Here is a 25,917-nt window from a genome sequence, read left to right as displayed (position 1 = left end):
TCTCTCTTTTTTGTGCTTTTTAAAGATTCTATCAGCTTGGGATCCCACTCTCTCTCTCCGGTTGTCATGCACTAGAGTCTCCCCAACTCCCACCTTCCCACTCGCGTTAAAAGAACTTCGTCAACGACTGATTGATAATAGATGGCAAAACTGGGAAGAACATGTGCAGAGCAGTGATAGATATTCTTTTTAAAGAACATTTAAATCATCTGTAAATTGTGAACAATATCTACTGCTTGTTATTGACAGACATATAAGGTATTTTATGACAAGATTTAGACTGATGTGGAATATCTCGGCGGACATCATGGTACATCATAACCGTTATAAAATGTATACAGGTGTGAATTTATTGTGTCCTCTGTGTAATAACGAAAAATGAAGATGAAAAACATTTTCTGCTTTGTTGTCAGGTTTATCGTGATTTACGTATAAAGTATATTCCACAAAAGTATTGTCAGGATCCTTCCCAGTGTTCCGGACTGCGTTGCTTATGGCATCTCGAAGTGAACCAATAGTAAGGAATGTGTGTATGTATTTATACAAAGCTTTTAAGAGACGCACCATTATGCTTAGCTGATTTAACTAACTGCTTTTGTAATGTCTTCTGTCAGTATATTACTATTTCAATGAGTTACTCTGAAAATGTGTGTGAATTATTCACAAATACTGTACCCCCTTCAGAAGGGGCCATGGCCTATACTGATTAAACTGTTCGAGTACGAGTTCGAGTTCTCATGCACTAGAGTCTCCCCAACTCCCACCTTCCCACTCGCGGCCCTCCTGCCCCCTCAGTCCCCCACCAGAGATCACCCTTTCCCGCCATGACTTAACTCGATCAGTTTCCAGTGATTTCGATCATGACTCGATGTCGCTCGATTTCTCTTCCACTGATCGCAGTGATTATAATTATTCTGCCGGTCTCGGTAACTGTGTCAGTTCCCCACCAGAGATCACCCTTTTCCGGCCACTGATGACTGATCTCAGTCAGTTTCCATTACTTCCAAGCACAACTCGATGTCGCTCGATCTCTCGGCTTCCATCGCAATGATTATACTTCTGCCGGTCTGTAAATGTTTTTCAGTACGTCCTTTGAAGGTTGTCTTGGTCCATAGGCCACCTACTGATCATGAAACCGACCAGCGTACTTGTATTGTGTCATCAGATTTGCCGGTAGTGTATAACCCTTTTCAGTTGTCACACATATTTCAGTAGTCATCTCATCAGTGGCACTGAACAGTTCAGTGTAGCATAGACTCGCCCGGCCAGGCTTGTCGACCCCAAGTTAGATAAAAAAAAAGAAAAAAAAAAAAACCCAACCGAAGTAACTTGAATTTATTTCCCGCAGTTCAGTTGATACAGCCGAGCGTTAAACGAAGAAGATTCCAACTTTGGTAATTACCGTTGTCAATATGTATAGCCTAAAGACGAACAAAAGTAAACAACAAAATTGCCTTATTCGTTCAAACCACCTCTTATTCTAGAACACAAAAGCATGTACGAGATTATTTTGCCGCTTTCCATCCGAGTGTTATTTAGTCAACCGCCCACACCTCAAACACTGATTTAAGGTTGTGGCGCATGAACTCTCTCTCTCTCTCTCTCTCTGTATACCCACATCTGTCTTTCTGTCCGACTGTGCATTAGTTGACCTGAAAAGGAAAAAAAAGCCCAGATTTCTGCCACAACGCTGCTGAAAAGCAGCCCGAGTCACAGCCACTGAGCCACCGTGAGATTGATGCCTGAAATGAAATCCGTGTGAGGGATGGAGAGGGGTTTTCAGTTCGACATATATACCTACCAAAATTAAACAGAATATGGGCTTCTTTCTGTGAATATTTGAAATTGCAGTTGTTGTTTTCTTCCCCCGTGAAGCTTTAAGTTATTTTACTTTCTGCAACAGGTGAAGGCGGATCGTCACGGTCATTGCGACACCGTGAAATCTTGCTCTCACACAGTGTGTCAGACCCGTGGTATCCTTTGCTTTCCCAGTTAATCAAAGTTCATGGATGACAAGTCATCCCCAGAGGACACTTTTGACAGATTGGCAATGACGTCAGTCACGCCTGTCATGTGTCAGCGTGGACTGCATTCACACTGACGGTCATTAGTTTGATCCTCATGCCGACAGGTTATATACATGTACACCGGTTGTAATGTTTGAAGACTTGTATACATGTGTGTATGAACACACACACACACACACACACACACACACACACACACACACACACACTGACTTCAAATTATATCGCTCTCTCTCTCTCTGTCTCAGTCGCTCTCGATCTCTCTCACCTTCTCTCGCGATCGGATAACTGGGGAGAGGGAGAGAGAGAGATAGGTAGGTCCACCGTATACACATGGCCGTGTTTTACTGCGTATGTGTGTTGTTTGTGTATGCCGGTGTGATCTATGGACGCTTGTTTAACTTACATTATCATGTGACCCGGCGAGTTCTCTACCAGTAAATACAAATACTGACGGAAACATGATTTGTCCTCAGCCGACTCAAAATCTCAGGCTAGTCCCGGCAAACATGTCAGTCACTCAGACTTTATTCTTTCTTTCTTTCTTTAATGGTGTCAAATCAGTGTTGCGGAGCACACATCATTATACTATTTTATTCACTTCGTCATTCGAAGCACGAAAGCCATCATCACACACCCTAGTTTTAGGCCTACTTGTCGTCTCATCAGTCATTAATTCACGTGTCCTATATATCCATTTCTAGACAGATCGACGCTCATCAATTCCAACAAAAAATATAAGAAAAAACTGATATATGCGCCTCAGGTATCTTCAGTGGTTTAAACAGGGAGTTGATCGTGTGAACGTTGACTGACCGCAGATGATGAACTCATCCCCGCCAGAAGCTAAACCGAGTCAGACTGCTATGATTGCAAATGAGGAACACTGAGGTGTTCCACCGAGGAAGTTAATTGTGATCATTTGAAGCTTACAGTGAAACTGGCTGTGCGTGTTCTTACCAATGGAGTCCGGTTCGTTTAAAATTTTTAAAGTGCTGAAATCAGTACTGACGGCGTGCATGAAAATAACGCCGGCTTTGGCGGTTCGTTAATTAATCTCTCCCGCCCGTCTGGGTTGGTCCGCCAGTAAAACAGACACAAAATATATTAATAGCATCGATGTTGGACGTGGTTTTGTGCAGAGTTGTAGGTATACCTATACTGATAGTTTATATAGTCTGTGAGGAGTTCCGGCAGAACATAGACATATATAGATGTAAATATATATATATATATATCTCCGTGGATCAGAGCTTGGTGACAATCGCGGCGGTTTGGTGACAGTCGTCTGGCTGGTCACATGGTTTTGCTTGGCTTTACCAAAGACACTAGTATCTCTAGTGTCTATGGCTTTACATCGTCTGGCAGGTGGTTTCACAATCCCATGGTGGTAGTTGGTAACAGAAGGAAACATGCAGTTATTGTATGCATGTGTGGTTGCTCCGCTGGACTGCTTTTACATCTATGTGATAGTTCCGGCAGTTATTCCTTGACCTTGACCTTGACGTTGTAGATGTTTGAGGCCCAAAGGGCCAGTTCATCTTTCCAATTTCACGTACATTTTAAGTGGCATGCGTGGCACTGGCACGTGTGGCAAATACTAATACGATTACTAAATAATCAAGACTGGCAAGTTGGAGTGTAAACACTTGCCATATCTGTCCAATGAGCGTCGAGCCTGCTTTTGAAGCTGTTCATGGATGGCGCTTTGACCACGAAATCTGGGAGGTCATTCCACATGTTGACCACCCGCTGAGAGAAAGTTCCGCTGCGAACATCCAACCTACAATATTGCTTGTTGATCTTGAGACTGTTTCCTCTTGTTGCACGGTCACTAATGATCTCGAACTTCGGCTGGTCAGAATCGTAGATCCCGTGTATGTATTTATACAGATCAATCATATCGCGGCCTCTATTTCTGCGATGCTCAAGAGTAGGTAGTCCCAGGATCGCCAGCCTCTCAGGGTACGGCTTGTCTCTCAGTGATGCCAACAGCTTGGTTGCTCATCGTTGTACGTCCTCCACTTCACTACAAAGGGTTTTGTGGTGCGGTTGCCACACAGAGTGGCCATACTCCAGGATAGGACGCACAAGGCTCTTATAAAGCTGGACAAAGATGTCGTTGCTGAGGAAGTCAAAAGTGCTTTTGCAGTACTTTTTGCTACATGTTCCTTGAAGCATAACTTGTTGTTGACATAGACGCCAAGGTCTTTCTCATGTTCATGCTCCTCCAGCACTGTTGTGCCCTGTAGTCTGTCTTGCATGGTGTATTCCACTTCTGACCTTTTGTTACCGAGTTTCAGGACGCTGCATTTTTGCGGATGAAAGTGAAGTAGCCAATCCTGCGACCACTGCTGTAGTCTGTCAAGGTCATCTTGCAAGACAGTCGTGGCTCCTGGGATGTCACTGCGGGTGTACAATTTTGTGTCATCAGCAAACGGTTTCACTTCACTGGTGCAAATTTTTGGCAGGTCATTGATGTAGATGATGAATAGCATCGGGCCAACAACACTTCCCTGTGGAATCCCGCTCATCACTGGCGCTAATTGTGAATTTGCTCCGTTCACGACTACTTGCTGCTGCCTGTCTGTCAAAAATGCCCGGATCCAGTTGAAGACCTTGCCTTGGATGCCATACACTGCAAGCTTCATTTGGAGACGTCGATGGGGCACGGAGTCGAATGCCTTCATGAAATCCATGTATATGATATCGATGCTGCCTCCTGCATCTAGAATCTCTGTCCAGGTGTCCATAACATTCAGCAACTGCGTAACACAGGATCTCCCATGCACGAAACCATGTTGCTGCTTGCTGATAAGTTGATTTTCAACCAGGTGCATGATGACCTTTTCTCTGATGAGTTTTTCCATCACCTTACAGAGTATGCATGTGAGGCTGACTGGCCTATAGTTACATGGTTGTAGGCGGCTACCTTTTTTGAAGATAGGAGAAACAGTTGCTTTTTTCCAATCCCGTGGAACTTGTCCATCTTCAAGAGACTTGCGGAAGAGTAGTGTAACTGGGTGGGCCAATATGTCAGCAGCTTTCGACAGAATGAGGGGGTTGATGCCATCTGGTCCTGTAGCCTTGTATATCTTTAGGGTCTGAAGCAGTCTCAGTACTTTTTCTTCAGAAATTTCAAAGTCCTCCAAAGTCGCACTGTACTCAGGAGTTGGTGGGTCGGGGAGAGGCCCGTCATCTTCACGAGTAAACAAGCTGTGAAAAAAATTATTCAGCAGCTCTGCTTTTTCTTGATCTGATGTTGTTTTACTGCCATCTTCCTTTTTCAGGTCTCCTATCCCCGATCGTGTTGTCGTCTTACTCTTGACGTATGACCAGAAGACTTTGGGATTCTTCTTAGCTTCAGCGGCCACTGTGGCCTCGAACCTTCTCTTTGCTTTCCTGCATTCTCTGCTGGCTTTGTTCCTAGCCTTAAGGTATGCTGTATAGTCAACTATTTCTCGTCTTTGCTGCCATAGTATGAAAAGTCTATGCTTCTTTCTCACTGACTTCATTTTTTGCCAGATGTTCATGATGAAAGAATAAACGAAAAACAAACATCGACCACCAGATACTGAACATCATCAATCACTGAACACAGGTGGTGGCCGGTTTTGTTTCAAGTTGGCCAACAGCCACACTGAAAAGCTCGTGATTGTTTCCGACCCTACTGAGCATGTTTCAGCCAATTTGGCCCAACCTGGTTTCGCATAAAAAAGCCCTGGTCCACAATGCCTTGGGAGCTGAGTATGATTAATCAGTGTAGTGCGTCAAACGGCTAGGATAAGACTTAATCTGTCATGACGGATGTCACATAACGCTCATTCCCCCTCCTCTCAGTCTCTCACAGTATTCAAGGTCCATTATATTGTTTTCTTTCAAAGCAAACCAGTCTCATAAAGCAAACCAGTCTCATAGCTCAAAGCAAACCAGTCTCATAACTCTTAATCAAATCACCAGTAGTTTTGAGAGTAAGATCACCACATTTGAAGTCTCACATCTGTACATGCATTTTAAATTGTAAAATATAGACAACAAAGAAAGCATGAAATTAAAACAGCCCCAACAATGCATTAACCAGTGACTGATAAAAAATCAAAATGATCCCATGATGTGGCATTATAAAGCGGATGCATTCAGAGGAACAAATTGAAGTGAAGAAAAGATGTCACGGACATACGACATTTACCACAATAAATTTTACTCTGGACTCAACGAGTCTCCTCCCACCCTGTGCCACAATCGGCCTGCTTTGAAACCCAAACAATGCATGAGGTATGTACCTTTAAGGATACATGCATGTCTGTTCCGTCATTGTGTCCACAAACGCATACATGCACATACTCAGGCACACTTGATTTCACTAACAGGTGCCCTTGAAACTTGTGCGCACACAAACACACACAAAAATGCAGATGTGGACACAGAGTGATATGTTCGGTGTGGAGAATGACATGAACATGCACGCACACACTCATACATACTTGCATTTGCATGAGCAGGGCACAAAGAGATGGAGTGTGGCTGAAATTGATGTCCAGCCTCTGTTGATATCTTCCATCTGTAGGTGCACTTCACACACACGCACACGCACAGAGAAACCCTAATTAAACTGAAGGCCAAAAGACAAGGTTATCACACATAAAAGAAAAGCTCAACGCACTACAGAATTTAAGTCTTGCATATGATCTTCATCAAATGTGGAATAGTGATTGGTCATGTTGAGCGGGAAAACACTTGATAAAGCTAAGGTTGGTGGTTAAAGATTTTGGCCATAAAATAACCTAGTATAAGTATTTGAAAAAAACAAAACAAACAAACTTGCAAGCATCACAGTCTTCGTGTAGTCTTCATGAACGTGAACTGTATTGAAACTCATGGTCAGAGGTGAAAGATCAAGAAGTTTGTCAGCATAATAAGAGCTGGGATGGGTAGGAAAATTCTTATTACAAAATGTACCCCATGTTTCCTTGATCACTTTTGCAATCAAACCCAGATGTTTTTGATCAAATTATAAAAAAAATCTTTTGGAGTTCATGTTCAGAAGTCAGGAGGATCAAGGTCACAAAATAACATTCAGTCTTTCCTCTGTCTACTTCACAGTTTGATTTTTTATTGTTTTTTGTTTGTTTGTTTGTTTGTTTGTTTGTCAACTCACTGTAAGGTCATTTAGACACATTTTGTCCTGTCACAAGCTAGTGCCATGTTTTTTGGTATCTTTTCCTTGTTTCCTGTACTGAATTTAGCAGGCATCATGCATAGCCTCTGTAGTTTTTGCCTCTCTTGTTACCTTGGTGACCTCATCACAGAACTTGCGTTCTGTGGATATGATTCCTGGCCAGGCTTTCTGGCATGTCTGCTTTGGAACAGTGAATGACACAGGATGGACACTTCTTGAACCCTGCTTCTTCCACACATCCTCTGTGTCACAACCATGTTCTGCAAAAAGAGCCCCAGCATGATATGATGTTATGGATACTTGTAGCCATGGTCAGGGACCAAGTTCAAAACTATTTACAAACACGGAGGCATTTGGCAACAAGCTGCCTACCTGGGAAGAACCAACTGACAGCTGCCATTAGGCACTCATCATTCATTTCCTGTGTCATTCAGTCAGGTTTCTGTCATGCACACACACACACTCATACAGACATGTAACAAATTACGTGTATGACCGTTTTGTTTATTTATCCCTCCATGCAGGCAGCCATATTCCATTTTCGGGGATGTGCTGGCTGTGTATGTTCTTATTTCCATAACCCACCAAACGCTGACATGGATTACAGGATCATTAACATGTGCATTTGGTCTCCTGCGTGAGTATATAGATGAAGGGGCAGCAGGTCTTCACATGTGTTGTCCTGGGAGAACGGAAAAATCTCCACCCATAACCCAGCAGGTGTGACAGGGATCGAACTCAGGAAACTTGGGCAAGAATCCAACACTCTAACCTTTTGACCACTGCACCCACCACTTGGCTAGTAATATCTGCCTTGACCATTAATGCAACATGTGTAGAATTAGCCAAGAACCATCACTTATTTAGAAGTGTGTACTCTTTTCTTTCTTATTAGCTGAAAGGACATTCTAAAAGCTGTTTAGGTTTTATGGGCATTGGGTCCATGAATTCATATCCATTTTGTTTAGGGCGTGGCAAAGGAAGGTGAGGCTCAACCCTCCGTCTCTTGCTGTTTTAACCATTCCAACCAAAATCAGGTCCCTGTTCACACCTGGTTGGAGTGAGGAAGATCAGGTCCCTGTTCACACCTGGTTGGAGTGAGGAAAATCAGGTCCCTGTTCACACCTGGTTGGAGTGAGGAAAATCAGGCCCCTGTTCACACCTGGTTGGAGTGAGGAAAATCAGGTCCCTGTTCACACCTGGTTGGAGTGAGGAAGATCAGGTCCCTGTTCACACCTGGTTGGAGTGAGGAAAATCAGGTCCCTGTTCACACCTGGTTGGAGTGAGGAAAATCAGGTCCCTGTTCACACCTGGTTGGAGTGAGGAAGATCAGGTCCCTGTTCACACCTGGTTGGAGTGAGGAAAATCAGAGTGAAGTACCTTTCACAAGAACACAACACCATACTGACACAGAGTGTGAAGCCGGGATCACTGGTGAATACTGGATCAGAAGTACAATGCCTGACTGATGCTGCCAAGGTGGTTCCTTAAAGCTGTTAGATCCATGAATTGGTATAGGACAAGCAGTCTTCATTTATTCATTCAATTATTATTATTATTGGTAGTTGTAGTGGTGGTGGTGATTGTGGTGGTAGTAGTAGTGGCAGTGTTAATATCATTGTTATTATTATTACTGTTGTTGTTATCATTATTATTGTTATTATCATCTTCATCATTATTATTACTATTATTGATATTGTTATTGTTGTCATTATTTATATATCTGATTATTTATCTATGTTATAAACTCTCCTTGTTTTGGGGGCTTATTTATTATTGTAACCTACTTGATTATATTTGAAGGTCATTTTACATGTTTTTTGTAATTTTTTTTTATAACAAGTATGAAATGGAGACTGATGGCAAACACATGGATATTTGATACAGCTGACATTGTGTGCTTCTGAGCGTATGCAAATCAGCTGAATGGCTTATGCATGTCTATATTTGTACTATATAGAATTTAACTGTGTGCCACCACACCAAGCATCTCCATTTAAGGACAATAGATTATCTTGTGATCTTGTGATCCATCTTCTGTCTAAACTGGTGTGGGGGATTAAGCTGTTAGATCCATGAATTCATCCATCTTTTATCTAAACTGGTGTGGGGGATTAAGCTGTTAGATCCATGAATTAATCCATCTTCTGTCTAAACTGGTGTGGGGGATTAAGCTGTTAGATCCATGAATTCATCCATCTTCTATCTGAACTGGTGTGGGGGATTAAGCTGTTAGACCCATGAATTAATCCATCTTCTATCTGAACTGGTGTGGGGGATTAAGCTGTTAGACCCATGAATTAATCCATCTTCTATCTGAACTGGTGTGGGGGATTAAGCTGTTAGATCCATGAATTCATCCATCTTCTGTCTGAACTGGTGTGGGGGATTAAGCTGTTTGATCCATGAATTAATCCATCTTCTATCTGAACTGGTGTCAGGGATTAAGCTGTTAGACCCATGAATTAATCCATCTTCTATCTGAACTGGTGTGGGGGATTAAGCTGTTAGACCCATGAATTAATCCATCTTCTATCTGAACTGGTGTGGGGGATTAAGCTGTTAGACCCATGAATTAATCCATCTTCTATCTGAACTGGTGTGGGGGATTAAGCTGTTAGATCCATGAATTCATCCATCTTCTGTCTGAACTGGTGTGGGGGATTAAGCTGTTTGATCCATGAATTAATCCATCTTCTATCTGAACTGGTGTCAGGGATTAAGCTGTTAGACCCATGAATTAATCCATCTTCTATCTGAACTGGTGTGGGGGATTAAGCTGTTAGACCCATGAATTAATCCATCTTCTATCTGAACTGGTGTGGGGGATTAAGCTGTTTGATCCATGAATTAATCCATCTTCTATCTGAACTGGTGTCAGGGATTAAGCTGTTAGACCCATGAATTAATCCATCTTCTATCTGAACTGGTGTGGGGGATTAAGCTGTTAGATCCATGAATTCATCCATCTTCTATCTGAACTGGTGTGTGGGATTAAGCTGTTAGATCCATGAATTCATCCATCTTCTGTCTGAACTGGTGTGGGGGATTAAGCTGTTAGACCCATGAATTAAACCATCTTCTATCTGAACTGGTGTGGGGGATTAAGCTGTTAGACCCATGAATTAATCCATCTTCTATCTGAACTGGTGTGGGGGATTAAGCTGTTAGACCCATGAATTAATCCATCTTCTATCTGAACTGGTGTCAGGGATTAAGCTGTTTGATCCATGAATTAATCCATCTTCTATCTGAACTGGTGTGGAGGATTTTATGAATAGGGGAAATCATGCACTGGAGAAAATGGATGAATTAGTTGAAGCATTCAAAGAGGAACGAGGCCTGTCCATATGCATGCTTAGCCTACTGGGCTTATCTCCACTTCCCCATGGACTTCAGATCAGCGTTCCTGACATATCTTTATCCATTTGTACTGTATGTAAGTGGCATATGCTAATTGATCTATTTCTTCTGTCATTTCAGTGGGGCATGTACAAGGCTGAGCAAATGCTCCAACAGTTTGTGCTGTGAGTCCGCAGTAGTGGTGTTGACCTTTGTGTCTGTGTTGGCCATCTGTGGGGAAATGCTCGTAGATTTTGGAATCTTGACAGGTAAGGTTTATGATGCATGGCTGAGGTTGTGTTGTGTGTGTGTGTGTGTGTTCAATTTAGCATCTTTCCACTTTAAGTGATATCAGAGTGTCTGTGTATGCCTGTATGTGTCATTGTGTGTGTCTCTTTGTGTGTATGGTATGTGGTGTCTGTGTCTCTGTGTGTGGCTGTGGCTGTAGCTCTGTGTGTGTGTCTCTGCTCTGTGTATGTGTGTGTCTTAGAGAGGAAGAGATGGAGAGTCACAGAGAGAGAGAGAGAGAGAGAATGCCACTGGACTAGAGATTCATTCAAACTTGTGTCAGAAGTTCTGAAGGTCAGCGCAGCATAAACGTTACTATAGCCTGTAGATGGAAATTATTCATTGACAGTAGTATTTAATTAATGTCAGTCTTTTTTTTTCTTTCTTTCTTTCTTTTTTTTTTTTTTTTTAAGCCCTTTGAAATATAATATTTATAGTAAATTTTACCATATAATCTGAATATAAAAATAGTAAGGCCCTCACACTCAACCACACACCCACCAACACACACACACACACACACACACACACACACGTGCATGCACATGCGGGTATACATATACACTGTTATGGTGGGAGCTATTTTGACACCAAAGTGTAGATTCTGCATAGTTTGGCACTTGGTTTTTTCTCAGGTAAAACATATTGTGACAGCAGTTTACAGCCAGACAGAGCTGATTGCATCTCTGCCCTTTTGATGAAGTTGGTGTGAGCTATTTTAACATTGCACTTAGGAAAAACATACTGTGACATCAAGTATGTTATTTCAATGGGTTTTGGTCAGTGCCATCCAGCGAACCAGAGCAACAGTCATCACCACCATCATCATCATCATCACCATCATCATCATCATCATTAACCTGGATAGTTTTGCACACAGCATCACTATTATCATCATCATCATCACCGTCATCATCATTAACCTGGGTAGTTGTGCACACAGCTTTTTCCTCATGTAAAACGAACTTTGACATCTGGTAGAACTAATTTCAACAATGTTTGTTCAGTACCATCCAGCCAAGCAGAGCAGCAGGCGTCATCATCGTCATCACCTGTAGCCATGAATAGCACAGACAAAGACCTGTCAGTTGGGAGTGAGAGAGGAGAGGATTTGGTGTTGGTTCAGAAGGTGTTTCACTACATCAGTCTGTCCATAGCTGCTCTCTTCTTCTTTGAGGTGAGACACGGAGAGAGACAGACACACAGAAACAAACAGTTCAGAAAAGACACAAATTTTATGCACCTGTTAATATGAGAAGTATATGGGAAGACTTCAGAGCAAGGAAGAAGGATATTAATTTTATCAAATTTACTTCTTAAAAAAAAAAGAAGAAAAAAAAGAAAAAGAACTACTATGTGGAATGTGGACACTATTGAACCAAACTTTATAAATATGAGTTTCTTTAGTAATATATATTATTTGGTGTTAGTGACATGATTGGAGCCTAACTATTTAAAAAAAAATGTTGGGTGTATTAAAAAATGTTGGTGTTAGTTAGAGAAAGTGGAGAACAGCGTGTTGGTATGTATGTTAGTTGGGGGAAGGGGGGTGCTGGGGGGGGGGGGGGGGATTATTGTAAAGAGTGATAAATGGAGAAAACAAGAAACAGCTACTTTTTAAGTGCATTTTGTCACATTCTCTGAATTGATCATTTTTCTTTCATGGATTTGTGCAATAGCATTTGATTTATTTTACATGTGCATCTGTCATTGTCTATATGGATGTGTGTGTGTGTATGTATGTGTGTTTGTGTGCATGCGTGCGTGCCTGTGTGTGTGTGCGTGTATGCATGCGTACACACATGCTTGCACATTTGTGATTTCAGATTTTGATAAAGCTGATAGTCTTCAGAAAGAAATTTCTACTCAACATTTGGCAGGTAAATTGATACATTTTTTTCTTTTGATGGTTATTGTGGACATGCACCATTTAGCTAGGTGATTATGTTAATATTGACAACATAAGCAACCGTGGCAAACTACAGTGATGACAGTGACAGGTGCTGAGCATGTTATGTAGACCTTGTATATAACAGGATAATGATAGAGCCAGATTCCTTGATTTAGTGGTGGTGATGATGGAAATAATGATGAATACTGGAGATGTTGAGGTGACAATGAGGCACTATTATTAACAATAACACAATTATGTTGACAAATTTTGAATTATAAAACAATAGCTGCAGTTATCATGAACCACCACCGTCATGATCATCTGAGTGTTACTTTGCATTGAAATAAGCTCGTACATCAGGGAATGCATACTCACTCAACAAATGTGAATATCAAGGAAGTTCCCAGTTGTAACATACCATCATGCCTGTACCAAGACTTCTCTGGCTGAAATGGGCAGAACACTCCCCAACGCCAAGTATCTTAGACTTTAGTCCCTCAGTCACACAATTTAGTATGTGTCAAAACAAAACAGTGGACTTTCTCACTTCAAACTCAGACAAGATGGGAAGGTCAGTCAATTTCCTACTATGCAGAAAAGTTAGCTGCAGCTGTCAGCTTTGTTACAGTGTGAAAAATGGTCCATTTAACATGACACCTCGATGTTGACTGAAGTCGCCAAAGGTGTTGAACTGTCTAGTTGACAAAGTCGCCTGTGGTGGTGAAAGAGTTAATCTCTGTCATGCATGGGTGTCTTGTGCATGCTCAGCAGCTTCAAGCCTGTCTGCTGAAGCCATCTCTCCAGTGCCAGAGAGGGGGGGAAGAGGAATGCAGTTCAGGACACCCTCGTCATGACATTCCAGTGCCCTCAGTCTCATGTGTGTGGGCTGCATGTCAGACTTGTGAGCCACATGTGAACCCACTTGAACTGTTTCAGGTTCAGTTTCAGTTTCTCAAGGAGGCATCATTGTGTTCAGACAAATCCATATACTCTTCACCACATATGCCAGGCAACAGCATAACCCAATGTGCTTTTCATTTATTGGTATTGGTGGTGTGAAGATGATGATAATTATGGTGGCAATACAGGTGCTGGCTATATTGATGATGTTGGTCATCATAATGGTATTATTGGTATTGGTGCTATGGAAATGATGACAATGATGGTGGCAAAGATGATGGTGCTGACAGGTACTGGACATGCTGGTGGTGTTTGCTGTGGTGACGGTGGAGGTGGCTTTTGAGATCAAGGGTCGGATCCCAGAGTTAGAGGCCTGCACATTTGTTGTCATTTTCCGTTTATGGCGTCTGCCCCATATGTGTAACAGTAAGTGTTTTTGTTTTTGTTTTGCATGTTCTGTGTCTGTATCTGTATGTGTTGAGGTGGTGTGTGGTGTCTGTGTGTCTGTGTGGGTGTACGTGAATTTTTGTCAGAACAACTGCAAGCATGTGTGCAAGGGTGTTGTTTGTGAGAGAGGATGTGTGCGTAGTAGCGTGTATGTTGTGCGTGAGCATGTGGGATTGTATTTTGTTGTGAGTGTGTGTGTGGTTAGGAGTTTGGGTATTTGCGATTAGATGTTTGTGCTGTGTGTGCGTCTGTGTGTGTGTGTGCGTGTGTGTGTATGTGTGTGTGTGTGTGTGTGTGTGAACATGTATGTGTTGTGAACATGGAATGCATTCGTCCGGCAATCAAATAAATAATCTTTTTGATGCCATATTTAATTACATTTTATATTTGTTTTAGTTGCAATTAGGTAGTGTTTCTAGTGCGCTATTTACAGTCAGATATTTCTTCATGTGCAGTCAAAGCCAAAGCAGTACACCGTGACATGGAACAAGACCTGGAGGTTTGGAAAGCCAGCAAAAATAAAGTGGAAGAAAAGTGGCGCTCACTGCAAGCCAAGTATGATAAACAGAAGGTTGGTCAGTGACAGTATGTATGCATGATGGTCAGTCGTATCCGGCTGTGACAATCAGAACAGGAGGAGACAACTGCTGTCCCAACTATCTGGGCTAGAATTATTGTGGAGAGTGTCTTGCCCAAGTTACATCCCCACTCTCTCGACCGAGAGCTGTCAGCAATGGGATGTTCCCAAAGGCCAACTAGCTCTAAGGCTGCAGCATTAAGAGCCGGTGCAGTCTTGTCTCCTAGTTTGAGAGTCACAGTCCTTCACAAAAGACTAAGCTGTAAATGACATCCCATTGCAGTGGAGAAACCATTGATAAGTGACAATACAGTAAGAGGAAATAGCAAGGATGATATTTCATAGAGACAGTGCATGTCAAAGTGGAACATATGATTGTTATGTTTATTTAACTCATTGAATAAGTACTGGTATACAATCCTTTTGAGAACAAACAAAACTGTACATATAGGCACACATTTTTCAAAACGTTTTTGCAAATTTAGGAAGGAAAATAAAAGGAACAGAAATGAGGTAAGAGAAAGTTGCAGTGTACTAGTTTTCTTCATCTTTGGAAAATGTCTGCTACAACAGAAAAATTGTTGGTAATAACATGTTTGTTGTTCCGTCACAAACACTTTTGTTGCTCATTGTATGTATTATTCATATTTGTACCAAAATTTTTAAAAACAAGATTTGCTTAATTAGTAGTGCAGCCTCATGCAAATACTGAAAGTATTTTGATAAGGAAATTTTGATGAAATTTGAACTGATCAATTTTAGTAATATTTCTCTCCAGGTGATCTCAGCACATGTTCTGTGTATTTATGCTGCTTCCACTTGATAAAACACTTGCATAGTTTGAGCTTGCTAATAATACTTTGAATGGTGGCTGTGTCTTTTGTAATGACTTGGTAATAGTATAGGAAATTATGTTAGGATGAAATTGCAATATTTCATGTGCCTATGTATTCCAGAACTAACAGTCCTGTCAAGACCATCAAATGCATTCTGACCCTACAAGGACAAACCCTTCTTTTATCAGTCACTGTCTTCCCACCACACAGAATAAAGGATGCTGCCGAGCCCCAGCTCTGAGATCAGCAAGCTCATTTTCACAAAGACAGTTCCTGCTCTGACCTGATGGCAAAGCTGCATATTGTCTTGGAACAATTGCTGAAGAGAAACTCTCCTCTCTCCATTAACTTTATTGACAGTGAGAAGGCATTTGGCAGCATGGACAGCAGACCCTCTGAAAGCTGCTGAGACACTACAGTGTGCCAGAGAAAATCACAAACATCATCCAGAACTTCATGGCTGGCAAACCACCAAATCCTTCCAAACAGACAGGAGTTGTCTGCGTAGCCATATGTCGTAGAGTGCGTGCACAGCCGGTTTTGACTAGATCACGCCCCTTAGAGAGGCCACTGTGGCGCCGTCTTCGGTGATCTCCTGTTCTGGTAACGGTTTACAGTTGGCCGGGTTTTCTCTTGGGAGTTTTCCTTCTCTTGGAAGGACTGCCTGCTGAGGCTAACGGACTCCATCTGCCCGAACTTTTCCTCAGGGTTGACTCCCGAAGCCTTTCCTATGAGTGGGTATGGCCGCAAGGCAGCGGAGGTTTGAAATCAGAGTTTTCCTTCTCTTAGATGAGCTGTCTTCCCAGACTGATGAGCCCCATCTACCCAAAGCACTGGTTTTCAGGCGCCAGGTAACCCGCCTTCGCCCCTTCTCCTATCAGTAGTAGCAGTTCCGCCAGGCTTATATCTAAGCCACACGAGCAGGCTAGGAGCTGGACTTAGTTGTCAGAGGCTGTTGGAGACACGCGCCGTGAGGGTCATTTTGTAGACAATGGGAGCTTGTCCCCATTGCCACCCCTCGGCTATGACAACCTTGGGACCAAACAGACAGGAGTGAGGCAAGGATTCTTTCTCTTGCCCTTCCTGTCCCTACTTACAGAACACTGGATTATAGACATCCACAGCCCAGAAGCCGAATGGCATTCAGTGGACACTACGGACACAGCTAGATAACCTTGACTTTGCTGACAATCTGGCCCTTCTCTCTCACACCCATCACCAGATACAGGATAAGAACAGCACTTTTGCATAAACCTCAGCTTGCCTGGGCCTCAACATTCAGAGAGGGTAGAGCAAGATCCTCAAGGTCAAAGCAGCAAACACGACACCCATCAGGCTGGAAGGTGAGGCACTAGAAGAGGTGGAGAGTTTCACTCACCTTGGTAGCTTCATTCACAAGAAGGGTTGAACAGATGCTTAGAACCCTCACTGGCAAGGTAACAGCAGCATTCCATTAGCTGAAGAATGTCTGGGGATCCAGAGGTCTCACAATCAATATCAAAATCAGGATCTTCAACACCGTGGTGAAGCCTGTCCTGATCCATGTAGTGGAGACCTGGAGAACCACTGTCACCACCATGTAGCGAATCCAAACTTTCATCAACACCAGCCGTAGGATTCTTCAGATTAGCTGGCCGGAGGAATTCAGTAATCACACAACTATGGGAGGTAACAAGACAGCAGCCTGCAGAAGAAGATATTCTCCAAAGATGCTGTAGATGGATTGGCCACACACTCTGAAAGCCTGCATCCAGCACTGTAAGGAAAACCATTGCCTGGAACCTACTTGTGAAAAAGAAAAGAGAGCATCCAAGAAATAAGTGGTACCATGACCTGGAAGCAGATATGAAGAAGACAGGCTGCCCCTCGGGACAGCTGGCATGGCTTGCACTGGACAGGGATGGCTGGATAGTTCTTGTTGGTGGCCACAGGGATGGCTGGATAGTTCTTGTTGGTGGCCATAGGGATGGCTGGATAGTTCTGCCATAGGGATGGCTGGATAGTTCTACCATAGGGATGGCTGGATAGTTCTTGTTGGTAGCCACGGGGATGGCTGGATAGTTCTGCCATAGGGATGGCTGGATAGTTCTACCATAGGGATGGCTGGATAGTTCTTGTTGGTAGCCACAGGGATGGCTGGATAGTTCTTGTTGGTGGCCACAGGGATGGCTGGATAGTTCTGCCTTAGGGATGGCTGGATAGTTCTTGTTGGTAGCCACGGGGATGGCTGGATAGTTCTGCCATAGGGATGGCTGGATAGTTCTACCATAGGGATTGCTGGATAGTTCTTGTTGGTAGCCACAGGGATGGCTGGATAGTTCTTGTTGGTGGCCACAGGGATGGCTGGATAGTTCTGCCATAGGGATGACTGGGTAGTTCTTGTTGGTGGCCATAGGGATGGCTGGATAGTTCTTGTTGGTGGCCATAGGGATGGCTGGATAGTTCTTGTTGGTGGCCATAGGGATGGCTGGATAGTTCTTGTTGGTGGCCACAGGGATGGCTGGATAGTTCTGCCATAGGGATGACTGGGTAGTTCTTGTTGGTGGCCATAGAGATGGCTGGATAGTTCTTGTTGGTGGCCACAGGGATGGCTGGATAGTTCTTGTTGGTGGCCATAGGGATGGTTGGATAGTTCTGCCATAGGGATGGTTGGATAGTTCTTGTCAGTGGCCATAGAGATGGCTGGATAATTCTTGTTGGTGGCCATAGAGATGGCTGGATAGTTCTTGTCAGTGGCCACAGGGATGGCTGGAGAGTTCTTGTCAGCAGCCCATGCCCCTAGGCACAGTAACAGGCATATGAGTGAGGCGAGGTGAGGTCTTCCACAAGGCAATCTGGGCACTTCTCTTCATGCAGTTAGAACCTCTCCTAGTTTTGGTCATAGACTTTCTTCCTCTTAGAAAGCTCAAGTCCCTATTTAAGAAATTACATGAATGTAACTGAAAGAAACAGACCTGTGTCTGTGTATGTATTGTGTGACTGACAGCACACAAAAACTTTACAGGAGAAAGTGGAGCGGTTGGAACATGAAGTGATGGTGCTGAAAAGAGAGAAGAATGCCAGTCAGAGCCAGTCATCTAACAGCTCATCTTGCACCAGTCAGTTGGTTCAGTTTGTTTGATTTATTTTTTTTTAAATTGGCTTGGTGTGTGTGTGTGTGTGTGAGAGAGAGAGAGAGAAGTATGATGTGTGTATGAGATATGTGTGTGTATAAATAAATGTATATATATATGCATGTGAATGATAGGGAGAAAAAATTATTTAATGAGTGTGTATGAGACGATGTGTTTTTGTGTGGTGTGCATGAGAGCATGCATGAGTGAGTGTTTTGTATGCATGCATATGTGTATATTATGTGTGTAGATGCATGACATATAGAAATAAGAGAGAGGAAGAAAAATTTCAATTTTCTTGACTCACTTTTCTTTGACTATTTTGTTTTACCTGATCCTTCTCCTTCTCTGTTTCTCTCTGTTTCTGTCTCTGTCTGTTTGTCTGTCTCTTTCTATGTTGATAGTAAATGACAATTTGTAAACAAAACTCATTCATGAATGACACAATATGTTACGATTGTAATTTTCAGCAACAGCCATCTATGATTACGTGCCAAAGCCAGACCTCACACAGGAAGGTTTCCCATTCAGTGAGAAAGTCTCAGACAGTCACGCCACAGCAGAACACCCTACAAATGATCCTCTGCCATGCTACATCACAACAAACTCAGAAGTACTGGGAGAGGAGAGGATGACAAGAAAGACAGACAGGAAGGACAAAGAGGAGAGAGAAAATACGAAAAATGAGCAAGACAAACATCTGCAGTGTGGATCCAGCAGACAGCGTGTTCAGTCAGAGAGTGAGAGTTCTCACACCTGTGAGGAATCTGATCGTCAGGTGCATGTGCAGATAGAGAGTGGGAGTGAGATCACAGACAGAACAGGTTTACCAGGTGTTGACGGAGATCCTGGTACCAGCGCTGTTCCCGAGTTCAGGCGTGATGGCATGAAGAAGGGATCAGGTTTGTTCGTGTTAGTGTTTTGGATGTGTGTGTGTGTGTGTGTGTGTGCGTGTGTGTATGTGTGTGCAGGGTACACACGCACAGATGCAAATGCACATATGCATGCACTTGCACTCACACATGCTTGTACACAAACACAAACGCAAATTGTCTGCAATCACCAGTATGTGAGATGAGACATCAAATGAAATTCCTCCTCCTCCACAAACACATACCTGCACACACACATGTACACACACACACACACACACACACACACACACGCAGACACACACAGACACACACACACACACACACACACACACATGCACACACACACACACACATGCACATGCACACACACATACACACATACATGAACACAATCCCACACCATACACACTTGTATATGCACATAAGAAACATATATGCACAAAATGACAGTAGCGCATGGGTATTTATTTGCTAGTACTACACACAAATGCATATTATGATACATTCACTTGCACATACACTCACATTAGACATTACAAACTTGCTCATGTGCATGCGCGCACACACACACATAGACACACACACTCTCTCTCTCTCTCTCACGCACACGTACACACACACACACACCACACACACACACACACCACACACACACCACACACCACACACACACACACACATATATATATGTATGTACAAGCACACAACACAAGATAAGTGTGAGTAAGTCAGTTTGGGGTACATGTTCAGTAAAATAGGCATTTTTCCTGTGAAAGTATATAGATATCCACCAACTGTAAGTTGATACTGGTGTTCCAGTGTGTTGTTACATCAACGGAGGCTTCAGTCTGGATGGGGATAACAAACTGCAGGAGGGGGATCTTCATGATGAGGATGGGTCCAGGACTTACACCAGTGCTGTGAGTACCAGTGTCAGACAGCATAGGTGTGGAGCCTATGTCCTGGCAGTTTTCACCTTCCTCTGTTCTGATTTCCCCTATTTCAATCTTTTTTTTTTTCATTTTGGAGGTGGGGTGGGGGTAGGAGTTACATTCTTCTGTTTTCTAGTCCTGTGTTTTCCCTTACATTCTCCCCTCTTGTTTGTTTTTTTCATTTCAGATTATTTTTTTCTTGACACCTTCCTTCCCTTCTCTTAACCCAGATTCCTCTCCCCTTGAACTGACTGAAGATAAATACAGTACTGGTAGACTTTTGCTGCCCAACCTCTTCACCTGTTTTAGACATAGTTGATGCTCATAATGAAGTAAATTTGATAGACTTAAGACGTTTTCTTACAAGCATGACTGTGACCTTTATATCATCCTCATACATAAACATTCCAGATCTCCTGCATGAGTAAATGGATGATAGTGTTGATATTATACTTTTACTTGTTGCAGTGTGGTTGACTCAGCATGGTGGTCTGTGTGTTACAGGAGGGTATACCGATGACTGATTTGTGAGTCTTCCCTCAGTGGCCTCTGAGTGGTCGACATCATGCAGCAAAACCACTGTGTGGAAAATCATTGTGTCTTTTTTTAACTCCACATTTTGCAAATGATGAACAGACTGATCCACAGCCATCTGTTCCCTGATGGGAGTGAACTGACTGTGTGACCCCTCGTGTTGAATTGGGATGTCACCAAGACTGATGTTGGACAGTTATTTTCATTGATTGTACTTCGACTTCATGACTAATTGGAAGTGCAATTATTGTTAAATGTACTGATCTGTGAGTATCAAGAAAATCATGTTCTAAAGTTTAGTGCCAATATTTTAGAGACCCCTTGCATTTGGCACAGTGTTTTAGAAATCACTGATGAAAATGTTGAGCCTTAACTGTGTGTCTGTGTCTGAGGTGCTATATTGTACATACTGTAATATAGATATCAACTACATCTAGCTTGATGCCACACCAGTGCTGATAGTGATGAAAATTCACCTTTACATTTGTCTTCTTCCAAATACATGTGATAATTGAGGACATTGCTGTCTACAATGTGCACCTCAGGCTTGCAGTTATCTTCGCTGAGTCACATTGTTTCACATTTTGTCTACATCTATGTGCCTGTGATGTGGAAGGAAATTGCTGTCTAGGTTGTGTACCTCTCTGGCTTGCTAACAGCTTCATGGTTCACACTGTTTTTTACCGTGGTCCGTCAAATCCACCATTTCTGTTCTTGCTGTCGTCACAAACTAAATGTTTACTCTAGCAGAGACACGTTTAGTATTGTGCGTTCTTGAGAGTGGTATAGTATTGCTGCATACGAAAGCAGAGAGGTGACAGGGAGACAGAGAGTTACTGTCTTCCAGTGGCTTTTACATCAAGGTCAAGGAAATGCATGCAGCCAGTGTGTATTCCTGGCTGACTGCAAGCTCTGATGTCAAGTGACAGTTTCATAAAAATTGTGTATTGTCATTTTGAATGAACAAAATGGTTCCATTGAATTGACCATGAGACTCACTTATGAGAGAAGCTCAGAGTTATATATATATATATATATATATATATATATATATATATATATATATATATATAAACAATGGCACAAAATGGTCATAACAAATGGATAACACATCTCATTGTCAGGTTATTCTGACCATTGGATGACAGGAGTCAATATTGTGTTCAGATGAGTCTGCCACATCCATACTGCTTCACAGATCAGACTCTTTTGCCATTGAACAAACTTCAGCTGAAAACGATGAGCTCCACTCATGATCCGCTCTCACCATGTGCAAGACATGAGCTGCAGCTAAGCTGTATTGTAAAGTGTTCTTGTCTGGTAAATGGTATGGTTTTATAAACATTGTCCACATGTTTTTACACATATCTTTTGAATGTGAGATCATTTGAATGCAGTGTGTGTCTTTGTGTACATATGTATGTATTTGCGTGTTCATATGTGTATATGTATGTGTTTCTGATAGATAATTTTATCTTTCTAATTTAATTTTCTGTTTGTTGGATTTTAAATTGTACAGGATTTGAAATTTGAGAATCTTAGAATTAGTCAACTTACAATTGTATTTTTCATAACATTGGTCAGTATATAACTTAGAAATCTACTTTAAAGAGTTCCATTTGGAAACAAGGTAGATTCTGAGTATTATTGCCAGAATCGCAAGTCACAGTATCTGAGAATCTGTGGCAGCAGTCACAGTTAAAAAAACTATAAGCAATATTCTGTTTTGATGAAGCAAGCTTTTATAATTACAATTATTTTGATAAAATTACCTTGGTTTGTACATTCAAATATACATTGAATAACAGGTCAAGTGTGTTCTTTTACATGTATGCATTGTGGTGATCTTCTGTAGTTGGTTTTCTTTTCAAATGGAAATCATGTGATTTTGAAATCTACCACTGCAGATCATCACCACAGCCAAAAGAAAACTTGGATTTATGCTTATTTTGTAACAAAAGAAAGTGTGCACTTCAGTGTTTCTTTTGGCTGAAGAAAGCTCAGCATGCAGCAGTTTACCTGTGTTGCAGCTGAAAAACTTTATGTTCTTGAAAAATCACATACTTCCAAAAACAGGAGTGATTTCTGATGCAAATTTTGCAATTTCTGTGATGGATTAATAATTTTTAAAAATATATATTTGTATTTCAGACTTGTAGCAAAAGCAGTTGATTAGGTGTAACACTGGACAGTTGGATCTGTGCAGAGTCCATGTCTAAGATTCTGAACAGGATGGATTAAAAACTCATTTGTTATCCTTTGAAGGTCAACAATCTGTTAATGTTAAGATGTGCTGAGTACACTGTCAAACAAAAATCACAACTCCCAGGAAACAATAGTGTCTGATTGAATCCATAAATGCTTATCTGATTTTATTTAATAAATCATTTATTTATTCTGTTCATGTTGCTGAACTGAACAGTACTATCCACCAGCTTTGTGAGATGTGAATTTGCATTTAGGGTTTTTCAGGGTTTTTTTGTTGTTTTTTTTGCAAGCATTGCATGTAAAATGACAGTTCACATGTACATGATATTCATTTGACCTTCAAGTGTATTTGCAATATGATTTGGAAATGATGCAGCATTAAAGTATGGTAGCCAACTGTAGTTTTGACATTTCTCAGCTTCTTTTTCAGTGTTTTGTTTTTGACATGTTTTCAGTACTAATATGGCTGCTGCAGTCAGCTGGCCTGTAGTATAAGTAACATGAACTGGAAAACAGTATGCTCCTGTATTTTATTTTTTGAGTTTTGGTTTCCGTTGACAGGATAGGTGTGGAGATGTGACTTTGAACAGGGTTTTTATATTGTGTATTTTAATTCAATGGGGAAAAAATATAGATATGAAGGTGAGTCGTCTGCTTTGAATTCTTTTAGACTTCCTCAAGAAAGTAAATAATTTAAAATGTTTTGATAAAATGGTCATATTTTATAAACAGTTCAAGTTTGATCAGTGTAAATTCAATTACAATAAAGTTTTTTGTTTGCTTTTTTAGCTTTGGTGTGAAGGCAAAACAGTGCTGGGCATGCTTCACACGCACAAGCTGCAAGGCAAGACAAAAACCTCTGACGTCAAAGAAAAAATTTCAGAATAATCAACATCAATCAGCTTTCCACAGAGCATTAATGATATAATAATCCACTTCACAAGTATGATTAGCTCTCTGAACATTGGTCAACTTTGTTGCAAATATGCAACAGTCTGGTTGCACTAAGGCATGATAAAATAATTGTTGGATGATGAAAACAGCTTGCTTAATTAACAGAGGAGCGAAAGGATGGCATAGCTGTATGAAACGTTGCTCAACATCTGTTGGTATTGTGAGACATTTGTTGGTACTGTGAGATGTCTGTTGGTAGTGTGAAGCTGCAAGTTCATTTAAGCATCACCTGTTAAGTTCAGAACAAGTCTTGACCAGGCAGGCCCAAAACAAACACAGCCAATAAAGACCGCTACATTGCCAGCAGGTCCACGTGTCCAGGAAATCCACTGCCAGTAGTGCCAGTTGCACCAGAAGGTAACAGTAAGCAGCCGTCCACACCACCATCACACAGTATCAAGAAACTGTAAGCATGCTGTTCACCTCCAGGCCCTTCACCCAGCAGAATGGCCACAAAGTTTATGTCTGCCCACAAAGCTGTTCAACAAGGATGGTGCAGGTATTATGGGTGGTGGATATGACTGTTAGCAGTGGTTCTAGGTCATCCTTACTGATGAATCCACACTGACTCAAACACCATAATGCTAATGGGACAAAGTTATGGCAACTGCTGTATCACTGTGCTTCAAAAGGTCTTTAACTGGAAGTAATGTTCCAAATTGCTTTTCATAATTTTCTTCCTTCATTCTTCATGATGACAATACCTGTCCATGTATCCACTGATATATATATGTGTCAATGTTTGACAACATCCTTGGTGTAATTGTATTTGCATTTTAGTTTTATGCTTGTACTCTTTGTGTAGCATCCCCCAAAATACTCCTTGTGACCATGGTACATGTGGTGATAAAGACTATTCCATTCTGTGTCTGGAAAATACCAGGGATGGAGGTTCCTCAAGGCCAGCATTTGGCAGCTGGCCCTGCATGGTGGAGGCTTTGTATAGGTGTGCAGAGACTTCCCAGCCCAGCACAGAGCCCAACGTTTTCATGTGTGAAGGAATCTCATGATCCAGAGATACAGGGATGACATATCTGCACCACTTGCAGTTTCCCTACTTTGCTGGAATAAACCACAAGCAATGCTCCAAGATGACAGCATTCATACTTGCATTGAGTACTTGGAGGACAAGTTTCCACAGCATGCTTTGGTTGCCAGAATGGACTGGCCAGCCTGTTGCCCAGACACATATTGAAAACCTGGAGGACCTGTTGCTGCTGCATCATGTTCAAGAAACCCACCCACCGTCACAGACAGTGGAACAACTGTTTGCCAAGCTGAATGAATGGTGTGTCCATCGAGATCGACGATGACCATCGTTGTCATCCAGATGGGGGATGGGCGATGGGGGGAGGGTGGATGACTGATGACTTGCGCGATGAGTTTGTTTAAAGTGAAGAGGAGTTGCGCAACGTCGACCTCACTCTCTCGTCCGGGTCCACCAATTTCCAGTGGCAAGACTAAGTCGAGACGACTGGAGGATGAGCACGGATGCAGTGGATGACCAAGATATCCTTTCGGTGTCTCATCTTGCTCTCTGCACTCCACAGTGCGTTGCTGTAACCGCCTTCCTCTCCGTTGAACCGACAGGTTTCTTCCGCAGATTCTGCCGGATCCAGACTTCGCATACATGGGTAGACACACCCCGGGGGCCAACTGCGTGTGGCATGCACACAGCACAGTGGAGCTAGATGGCCGTCGGTGGCTCTCCTGAGCTGACGCCCTTTTATGGATCTCCATAAGGGTGTCTAGCCACCTGCCTCACCAGTCCCAGAAGGGAGCGGTGGAAGTGCCGGTTTAGTCGTCGGCAA

General features: G+C 42.2%; 1 protein-coding gene across 1 annotated transcript in view; it reads left to right on the top strand.

Annotated features, from left to right (window-relative positions):
* The window catches only part of LOC143296998 (uncharacterized), a 34,102-nt gene extending 8,723 nt beyond the window's left edge, over positions 1 to 25,379 (top strand). The window contains exons 2-10 of the mRNA XM_076609105.1: positions 10,690 to 10,817; positions 11,844 to 12,013; positions 12,663 to 12,716; positions 13,921 to 14,056; positions 14,533 to 14,648; positions 18,495 to 18,588; positions 19,074 to 19,505; positions 20,298 to 20,398; positions 20,915 to 25,379. Of these exons, the coding sequence (XP_076465220.1) occupies positions 10,690 to 10,817; positions 11,844 to 12,013; positions 12,663 to 12,716; positions 13,921 to 14,056; positions 14,533 to 14,648; positions 18,495 to 18,588; positions 19,074 to 19,505; positions 20,298 to 20,398; positions 20,915 to 20,941 (1,258 nt within the window). The 3' untranslated portion in view covers positions 20,942 to 25,379. The remainder of the gene's footprint in view (positions 1 to 10,689; positions 10,818 to 11,843; positions 12,014 to 12,662; positions 12,717 to 13,920; positions 14,057 to 14,532; positions 14,649 to 18,494; positions 18,589 to 19,073; positions 19,506 to 20,297; positions 20,399 to 20,914) is intronic.
* Positions 25,380 to 25,917: the final 538 nt, after the last annotated feature.

The sequence above is a fragment of the Babylonia areolata genome, chromosome 22 (assembly GCF_041734735.1).
Source record: "Babylonia areolata isolate BAREFJ2019XMU chromosome 22, ASM4173473v1, whole genome shotgun sequence".
Taxonomy (NCBI): Eukaryota; Metazoa; Mollusca; class Gastropoda; order Neogastropoda; family Buccinidae; genus Babylonia; species Babylonia areolata.
The sequence above is the reverse complement of the archived record's forward strand: the minus strand, read 5'-3'. Positions and strand labels throughout refer to the sequence as shown.